The sequence below is a fragment of the Rhopilema esculentum genome, chromosome 10, assembly GCF_057945365.1.
Source record: "Rhopilema esculentum isolate cy_ngs chromosome 10, ASM5794536v1, whole genome shotgun sequence".
In the NCBI taxonomy this organism is placed as follows: domain Eukaryota; kingdom Metazoa; phylum Cnidaria; class Scyphozoa; order Rhizostomeae; family Rhizostomatidae; genus Rhopilema; species Rhopilema esculentum.
The window spans coordinates 3,493,565-3,503,787 of record NC_142824.1 but is presented as its reverse complement, the minus strand read 5'-3'; the positions used below and the strand labels follow the sequence as shown (position 1 = coordinate 3,503,787).

Genomic DNA, 10,223 nt, shown 5'->3' with positions numbered 1-10,223 from the left:
TATACGTTTTCATTTTTGTCTTATTTCACTTCACAAGACTATATTCAAACAAATCTAATAAAAAACAGCATTTGATCAGGAATCTTTCAGAAAAAAGGTGTAGTGTAGGGCTGTAGAAGTGGAGGTCAAAGTGGGCCTCCTGCCCTCTCATCAGAAAAACGTTTTTCCAGTACTATTATTTATACAAACAATCTTTTGGTGGAACAAAACTTGAAAATGGCTTTGAAAAAAGCAAGCATTTGAGTAAACCAAAGCTTTTCATCTGACACACTTCAGAGTATAAAATGTCAGAACATTAATCGAAAACTCTACGCTAAGAAATATATATACCCAGTTGTGAATCGAAATAGGTCAATCAGAAACGCGAGCACATGACTATTCTTTAGCCAGTATCTCCATTCCTTTACATTCGAATATCTATTTTGATCCATACCTGGTTATAATACCATGATACAAACAGGTATGAATATGTATACCGCAGGAACTTCGATAACTAGGGTTGGGGGGTATGGTGCCTCCCGTTCCCAAAAAAGACCTTTTCACAAAACCTTTGTTGAGACTCTAAAAATTGACCTTAGCCTCCCAACTTTTCAACTCGAATCGGAGCCCATGCCTAGCAGGCGCGCAACTACGGGGGGGGGGTCCTGGGGGTCCAGACCCCTGCCCTTTTTCTCAAAAGGGGAAAAGTGCCCTTTTTCCTGGAAAATTGCTTGAATATTTTAACTATTACGCTAAAATGGTTGGTCATACAGTAAATGACACACTCCGGAGATGTAATGGACCTCGCAGGAATACAGATAAATGATTTAGTCAAACTTTCACGCACTTGTTGGGTCGAACGTCATCATGTTGCAGTAATAGAGTCTATCTTCAAGCCCCAACTCTACAGCGTGTTTTATGATGCGCTACGCACTGGCTTTGAAGAAGAATGGTTCTGGGACTCAAAAACCAAAATAAAGGCACAAGATTTTGAACGGGATAGAGCCTCTACGACCTCTGGTAAAAAGTTACCAGAGAATAAAAACCAAGACATTTTTCAAGCCTGTCACATAGTTGACAGGGTCATAGAAGACCTTTGCATGAAACGAGCGAATGCAGAGAAATATTTTCGGACTGGTATTAGCAAGCAATAAATATGGCACAAAAAGTTGATGTTCAGCTGTTCCGTTCCTTGTCAGTATTACAAATCAGCTGAAGGCAAGACTTGGAGACAGAAACCAGCTGAAGTCAAGGCTCGCGGAACTGTTCAACCTCCTCCAATCTGTAGTGCGAAGCAAAGAATTCAATAATAATATTTTAAAGCGCAAAATGTCTTCGGATATGGAAGATGATGGGTTGCTATTCAAAAGTGAGCTGGCGCTGGGAAAAGGAGATGACAGCAGGGTCGCCGAGAGGGGGACAAAGGGGCAAATTGCCCTAGGGCCTCGAGGTCTAGGGAGCCTCACAAAGCAATGAATTCCGTTTTTAAATGGAATTTATTAAAAGTAACAAAATTACAATTAAAAAGTAAAACATCTTAAACGAATTAGTGAATTTAAGCTATTTACAAGGGTGTGGTGGCAAAATTTTTGCTCGCTTCGCTCGCAAGAGGCATTGTTTTTTCCATTTCCCCCCTCCTTCGGGCCTCCTAAACTTCATCACACCTCACCACAAAATAAACCGTACACCACAACTTTTCTCTATTGATCAGTTTCCCTTGTCTGGCGTACAATTTTTACAGATTTACTAACTGCTCATATTTTCCGTGTACCTAAACAAATGCCCCGGTGGACCTTTAATGAAGTTTAATTAGTGCCCTTTTTGTGTCTTGGACCCCTGCCCTCTGAAATTTCTGGTTGCGCGCCTGCCTAGACAGCAGTAGCTAAAAGAGGAATTCAAGGGCTGGTTTCAAAAAGGTTTTGAATCTAAAAACAGATTTTTAGGGAGATAAAACACCCTTTGCTATGGGCACCAAACTCTCACTCACTTGTTCATAGTTCAGGCCCGTCGGAGCCGGGGGGCTGGGGGCTGGAGTTCCTGCATCAAAAATGCTTAATGTTCGCCAATGTGTACATTTCAATAGAAAAGTTACTCTTTTCAATTTTTGAGGATGCCATGCCAGTTGCAATTTTTTATTTTACAACTGCAATTATTTGCAATTATAAAACAACCTTGGCGTTTACGATTAAAAGACATTTCCTAAACCTCAATAACCTTTATTTTGAACGCTTACGTCAATATCTTAACTATGATTTTATTTTTGCTAAGCTAGTAGTTATTTGAATAATGACAGTTAATATTCACTTTATATGAAAACAGAGTTCCCATAACCCACACTCATTGATGTTCTGCGACATCTTCAGCATAAATTGGATTACAAGAGAAGAGGAATAAACAATTCATAATAGAGGAGAAGTCATAATTTTGTTAATATTTACATGTTCGCTTATTTATTTCTTAGATTTCATTTTTTCAATAGAGGACTCTTGGAAATTTGTGCATGTCAAAAAGGCGGAATCCATCACTAGACCGTTTCAGGGGGTTTTCTCGCCCCCTCTGATCCTCTTTTATCTAAGCCACTGGAAACCACAATATTGATCACTATAAACCTTAAGAAAAGGCAGCCAAAAATAAGCAACTTAGTGCTAATCTCTAGCATAGCTTCTTATGAAATCAAAAGTATACAGTTTTGAACAAATTTTTAAACGATCAGAGAAATGAAAAACTGTTCCACTAAACAACCAATTTCAGTTGCCACTGAATGTATAGACCACAAACTGTTTCTATGGATGCAGTCAGATTTTGAATAGTTTCAAAGATAGAAACATAGCGTCAAAGATAGAAACACAAAAAGCTAGGATACCGTAAATTTTCGAATTAGCCCCCTGGCGGCTTATTTATTTTTGATAATTTTGGATGGGGGCTTATTCGAAGGGGGAAGGCTTATAACATTACTGTAGACACTAAGCAGACATTATTAAAATACCTCGTTTATTTTAGTAGGAATTTCTTTATGAGCATTTACTTTATTACTACCAAAAGTATGAATTTGTTGTGGTAATTCAATAAAACGCCATAAGCAACCTCAGATGGCAAAAATCATCAAATTGGAGGGTCCAATTCGAGAATTTACGGTATCAGTGGGGGTTTATTCGATGGAGGGGGGCTTTTAAGGTTGTAGCTCTAGGGTGGGGGCTTTTTCGAAGGGAGGGCCAATTCGAGGATTTACTGTATCAGTGGGGGCTTATTCGAGGGGAGCCTATTGACAGTTTGTAGTTCTAGGGTGGGGGCCTATTCAGGGAGGCTTTTTCGAGGGAGGGCCAATTCGAAAATATACGGCACCTTAATTGATATATTGCATATACTTCTAGTTTATGAACAATGTTCTTTTTGACTGAAAAACGCGCTTTAATATAAAAGTCAGTATGAGAATCCAATTTGAAGATTATGAGATTTGACTAAGCCATGACTGATATGAGGAATCTTAAATCGTGCACCATATTCTTATCTATTTAATAAGAACCGTTCAAGGCGAGCACCTTACAACAAAATTTAAATTTTGTAATCTGTTATGCCTAACGTTGAATAAAAAGTGGAATTTATTATTCTTTTCAAGTTTCTCGTTTTCCAGTTTTGATTGATGCAATAAAAGAAAACAAGTTAGATCGTAAACTAGTAGTAGACTGACACTAGTAAACAATGCAGTAAATCTTTCGTGAAGATGAAAACATTTTTCGACAGTATCACCTTCCAAAACTTTGTTTTTTCAGACAGACTGTTACATGAAGTTATAATCACAAATGACTATAATTCAACTGAAAGTTTGATAAAGACATTAATTTGAGAAGAATACACGGCAATCACACGGTCACAAAGAAGTCAATCAGAAGAAAAACTAATTTGCCGCACCCATGCATTGGGGGTACCTTCGAAATCTTTTTTAATGCCGTTTTTGCACAAGATATTATTTTGCTTCAGAACACGGACTCCTGAATCGGTTTTAAGACACTTCTAACAAAAGACATTGCTCCTCTCATCTCTCGGCCCTGTCCATCTTTTATCGGTCAAGCGATAAAAACAACTGACCTTAGATTGTACATAAGAATCGCGGATGAAGTCGAAAACAAACAAGGTTACTGGATAACCACCTTGTTTTTTCTGTGCCCTAACGGCAAAACAAAACTTGGGTTGTACGTAGACAGGTCATACGCTACTTCCGTATACTGGTATGACGAAACAGTCAATACCCACAACAATATCATGACTGAATTGTAAAAGCAACACCCTATAGACCAGGTTGGCCCGTTATCTTCTTAGCCTGCGCCGCAGAGGCTATTATCTTCTCCGCGGTTTAATAGGCTTTAGGAACCGGTCATCGCCCTAGACAAACGGCCAAATGTTTTCTTGGAGATTTTTCAGTTATAGGCCTATTTACAAAACCTTTAGCAGAAGCTAAGCCCTAGAACTGCTGAGTGGTTAAAAAAGTTCAGCGCAGGCATAATTTTAGATTTGGTTGTAAACCTACTTTTTGTAAGAAATGGCAATGGCAAGATATGGCAATGCCTCTTCAGTTCGAGCCGATCAAATCCCGAAGAAAGTTTTTTCTGCAGCCGTCCCAAAAAACTTAAAGCTCTTTGAATTCAAAGAGTAAAAGTGAAACTGGCAGGACAGACAATTTTTTTCATATAAAGCGTGTTGCATAACACATGCCAGATGGGCTTGCATTCTAAAATGTAATTCAGAAATTCCTAGTGGCATTTTTTGGATTTGAAGAATTTTTGGATTTAAGAGAATGTAAGTGAACCAAAGTCTAAGTAGCAGCTTTTTTAAATTTGCAATTTCAAAATTCAACCTTTATTGCGTTTTTCAAATATTGAACCAAATTTTTTAACTTTGATTCTATCATGATAATTATGACCAAAATTAAAATTCTATATTACATGTTTCACATCAGGTTTACATGACTTTCTTAGCCTGTCAAGACACAAACCCCTAGATTTTTAACCAGTCCTATCTCTTTTGAATTTACGCAGACATATATTAATTCTTTTTGAACACTAAAAATTCAAAAATCTCTACAACATCGTTCTGTAAGGCAAAAAGCAACCTTTACAAAGGGTAATTAAACATGTACTGCAGTGACTCTAGACTTGCCCTGCAAACCCTACACTGGTGACAAGCTATGCTTTAGTAAGGACTTTAAAAGAAGAACAAAGTCTTGTTGTGCTGTTTGCATGCACCAGAAATTCTGCTGCATTGACAAAGACAGCTTTAGCACTGGGGATTTCATAAAAGTATGCTATTCAATGATTGTTAAAAGTTGCAGTAATATCAACCTCAGCCTTTGTTAGGACAATATAATTTAAAATTCGAGACAAGCTTGAGACAAGGCATAAAGAAACAATCACATCGTTTACATTTTATTTATATAACAACTAGCAGATTGGATTTATTTGCCCTGTCCTGGTTTGCTGAAAGCATAGGTAAGGTGGCATTTTCCGCAATATTGTCTGTCGAAGTGGTTTGCCATAAAAATGCCTGCACCACATGACTCCTTTGGGCATTCCCTGCGAAGGCGGGTGATTTTTCCATTCTCATCTACCTTGTAGTATTTCAAAGCAGCAAGCTTGATCTAATTCATGAATAAAATATATGAAATCATAGAATGAAAGAACAAATTAATCTTAATCTGGCTTTCTTAAAGTAGTTTCAATATTTTAGAGAGTAGCTCCTAAGTAGTATAAAGTAGTTCTAAGGTAAATCCATCACTTTCCATAACATCACCTTCCTCTTGTATCTAAAGACATCAAGTTATATATATATCTAAAAAAATAGTTATCAACAGTTCTTCTTTATTCTTTTTGCCAATGGATATGTACTACAAATGACCATAAAACCACCTATTCAAATATTTAGCCATGACATAAGAGTGCCTATTCACAATTTCTACCCTGACCCTGATCCCCTATTCCATACAGGCAGTTTATCTGTCATTTACTGTATATATAACTATCTGGCCTTCTAGGTGTGTATCATTTCACCTTCAGGGTACATATTGTTCCATTCAGGGTGCATATTGTTCTATTCTCAGAATAGGTCAACTGTATCTTCATAACTACTTGAGGAAACATTACATCACAACATCATCTCAAACCTTTCTCAATTTTCATACAACTCTCAATCTTTGCATGCCCTAACTTATCAAGAAGCATTACTGTATAAGGCAGGAATGTCAGATAAAGGTTTAAAAATTGTTAGTTACGATCACTTTGAACTGAATAAAACTGTGATTTCTGATTCTAATTGACTCCATTCTCATTGTGAATGCGAACAATAAAAAAGGGAATCAACACACCTTCTTTCGCTTATGCTTTATTTTCTTTGGGGTAGTGTAGTTCTTCTTCTTTCTCTTCTTGCCACCACCTCTCAGTCGAAGGACAAGATGAAGAGTTGACTCTTTTTGAATGTTATAATCACTCAAAGTACGACCATCTTCCAACTGCTTGCCAGCAAAAATTAGTCGTTGCTGATCTGGTGGAATACCTGTAAACAGAGAATTTATTCATCATAGCGGCCAATATTTTCACTGTAATATAAAAACATGGACCTCACTTTCTGTAAACAATTCAAAGGAAAACTGGAATATTAATTATTGAATCAAGTATTGGATTTCAAAGTGTGTACCATGGATGGTCTACAAAATGACCACTCTTGTGCCATAGTTGAACAATTAAACGGCCGCTCTTTTATACATCTCTCTCTAAAAGATGTCCTCCCGAAGTGAATTTGCTAGATAAATGCCCACTCTACCATAAAGAGGCAAGGCAATTTTTAGAAATTATGACAAAAAGAGCAATTCCACTTTTTAATATTGATTTGCAACTAATTGGGCAAGACACTGGCCTTCTTGATGTTGCCCTAGCTTGTATTTTCATATGGGGAGTCATCTTAAGATTTCTCTTTTTCTCTCCAACAGTTAGGCTATTTGTCTTTGTTTTAATATATTGCAAGATCTACAAGTTTTTAATCTTGCTTTTGCAAAAAGCTTGAATTCTCTGTAGTTCCTCATTCAGCTTCATTAGCACTCTCTTGATTTTTAATATTCAGAATTCTTGAGATTATTGACATAGAAAGAAATTTATCATGCAAAAAATCTTTAAAAACTATAAGCTCAAATTAAAACCCATGACAAGGGCATTTTTGGTTTTCAAAGGTCATTGTACTCAACCAGCAATTTCATTGGAATGAAAAATTCCAATTACCTTCCTTATCTTGGATCTTGGCCTTTACATTATCGATTGTATCACTTGGCTCAACCTTAAAACCAAAAAGAATAGCATTAAGTTAAAAAAAACACTTCCTATATATACTATCATATCTGAGATCTTTTTTATGAAACTGTCTTCTGTTTCAAATTGTATCTTATCAATTATCAATAAAAGAAATACTCTTTGTCCAGAAAGCAATCATTTGGTTTACATGGCAAGTAACGCATCTGCTTCTTTACACAAAACTAAACTAAAAACCAAACACACAGAATTGTTAAGATTAGTTTTCATTAAAAAGCAATACACATCAGAGGGCATAGCAATACATAACAGCTAGTATCACCTGAAGGGAAGCATCACTGGACAAGCCATGGGCTTTTACCTGTCTTGACTTTTTCTAAAAATAAGTCATTTTCCAGGTTTCTAGACTCTGTACAAACCCCATATAAGGCAGAAAAGTAAAGCTACACTCACCTCGAGGGTGATGGTTTTGCCAGTCAATGTCTTGACAAAGATCTGCATTTTGAGTTCGTCTCACTGAAACAAAACATTAACATCGATCAAAAAATGCCAACAAATACCAGCAAGGTAATTTCATTGAACTGGAAAATACAACTGAAAAAGCATCATTTCCCTCTGTTCATGTTAAATTTCAGGAATACAAAGTGCACAAAATTTAAGTAGATTATGAAACTAAACAAAAGGAGCTGGCTAGTTTTGACTATTTGCCATGCTCATGGTCTGGGTTTGCTCAGAAATTACTAACTAACAAACACTGATTATAGAGTTCATCCTTCATCCCAAGAACTTTAGAACACTTTTTCCTCTTCCAACTTACTGCTTATAGCATGTCTTTATTTAAAAACAAAATCAATAAACTTGGTTCTATCTCCCTCTCTTTCTAATCCCTTTCTTTTCCCTTGTTAGGGCTTTGCTATGTTATGGCTCCCAGGCCTTTCTCTAACATAGACTGAAAAACTGGAAAGTTGTAATATGCTTCTGCTGCTGAAAACCTCAACATGAAACCCAATGAGTTGCAAATCAAACTGCCTTGGTCTACATACCAAAGCATGTAGAGGCTGCTAAACAACATTTTTTGTGACAACCTCGTATATATAAACATGATAGAAGTTTAACTGTAAAGTTTATCTGTCAATCTTACCTAATACAGAAAGCTATTGCATTAGACTCTGTTTAAAACTGCACTATTTACACTATAAACTTTTCAAATAATAAGTTAGTATTGTTTGATGTTTCTCAATTTCATTACAGTCAAAAAATTAATTGTCAATCATAATAGGTCTAGCTAGAATAAAAGTCGAGTTTGCCTGATCGCCACTACAGGTGATTGACAGTCTACTTAGCAAAACAAATTATCAAATTTATCAATTTGCTCAGTGCTATGAAGGGTAAGTTATGAGGCTCTTCCCTAAAGAGCTTTATTCTTTAAAATGACAATAATTTTCTTTCACATCTTATTAAACAAAATTGCTTGATGGAATTTATATTGTAACATTTTTTATTACAGCCATTATATTGTATTAAATAATTTAAATACATAGGACAATGTGCCCAATAGCCATACTGTTGGTTCTTCTTAGCCTTCTAAGCAACCTATTGATTATATTTACCCTATATTTTGTATGAAACCTCAGAATTGTAATTTTACATTAGTCACTAGAACTTCAAAATTCTAAAAATGTTGCTCAATGTCAATAATAATTTTGAAATGAATTGTCCACTTTTGCTTATTCTATCATACACCTTTTTGCTCATTTATTTATATTAAACACTTTGCCTACATTTGCTTCTTTATACGAGAACAACTTTAAAAAATCAATTGTAACGATCAAACTCAAAATAATAAAAATCAGAATTAACGCACACAACTGCATACGAGGATCCAGTCCAGCGACGTTAAATAGCACACTGCTTTCATTTGCGAAAACCTTTCCGCAATAATATCCTCAAAAATCAAGTTATTTCTAGCTTTTCAAGTTAAGTTAGGGTCTTTCAGGCTTAGTCAAGATGGTTTGTTCAAACTACGAATGGCCACAATGAAGAAAATGTGGACTTTAGGCCTACTGTCTAAAACGTTCCCACGGCTGCTACTTCAACTCGAAACTTCATCAAATATAACTGTTGACTATTGCCAAGACAGTGAGCAGAAGTCAGCAAAAATACTAAAGGTGAACTCTGTCTGTTTGTCTGTCTAAAAGATGACCTAAAACCCCAACTTTTAAGCATTCAATAATAGTTGTCTAGTTCTTACCGACAGAATGCCGACCCCAGCATGGAAAAGGAACACGAGTGAAAATGCACAGGGATTTGAGGAGAAGAAAAATCAAAGTACCCATAATCCTTTTCTCAGCAGGTTCTCCTTCGCAACGATTTGTACCCACTGATCTTTTGATAGATCAGTGTTTGTACCACTGAACAGGTAGCAGTGTCGTTTATTTTTAGGATAAGGATGCCTATGTTACTCTTGTTGACGAAGTTATTTTTTGGGTTGGTCAAATGTACAATACTGATGAACTATTGCAACTTGTAAAAATTAACAGCTAAAAATGTCTTTATTGTTTTAAATCAAATGAAAAGATTGCAAATCCCTCCAAATTTCAAGCTTTCATGATCAGCAGCAAAGATAAATGCATAAGTGAGTCTGAGATTGACAATTTAAAGATTCCCTTAAATGCTCATATCTGTAAAAAGCAGCTAAACAGCTAAATTATGAATCAATTTATGCCATGTCACTTCAATTATTGTTCATTGATATGAATGTTATGTGAAAAAGGAAGTCAAGAAAAGCTAGAGAAAATTAACGCTCTAACTTAGAGAGTGAGATATTGTGACTGACAGTATCAAAGACTATTTGAAAGTCAATAAATACGCCACATCCAAATTGTAGTTTTTATCATCCAACATATTGATTTTCTTGGTCAACCGAATGACTTTCTTGAGAGCCAAATTGTAAAG

At 35.9% G+C, this 10,223-nt stretch overlaps 1 protein-coding gene across 1 annotated transcript; it reads right to left on the bottom strand.

Annotated features, from left to right (window-relative positions):
* Window positions 1-5,388: 5,388 nt before the first annotated feature.
* LOC135683850 (ubiquitin-ribosomal protein eS31 fusion protein) lies at window positions 5,389-9,576 on the bottom strand. Its single transcript, XM_065199224.2, has 5 exons — window positions 9,520-9,576; window positions 7,722-7,784; window positions 7,242-7,296; window positions 6,335-6,522; window positions 5,389-5,611 (listed from the first exon to the last, which is right to left on the bottom strand). The coding sequence occupies exons 2-5, from the start codon at window positions 7,767-7,769 to the stop codon at window positions 5,429-5,431; spliced, it is 474 nt and encodes a 157-aa protein (XP_065055296.1). The 5' UTR covers window positions 7,770-7,784; window positions 9,520-9,576; the 3' UTR covers window positions 5,389-5,428.
* Window positions 9,577-10,223: the final 647 nt, after the last annotated feature.

Coding starts and splice junctions, on each gene's coding strand:
- LOC135683850 (XM_065199224.2), bottom strand. CDS start 7,769: ATGCAGATCTTTGTCAAGACATTGACTGGCAAAACCATCACCCTCGAG. Junction 6,523..7,241: donor CAAGATCCAAGATAAGGAAG/GTAATTGGAATT, acceptor CTCTGTTTACAG/GTATTCCACCAGATCAGCAA. Junction 5,612..6,334: donor TAAAGCATAAGCGAAAGAAG/GTGTGTTGATTC, acceptor TTCATGAATTAG/ATCAAGCTTGCTGCTTTGAA.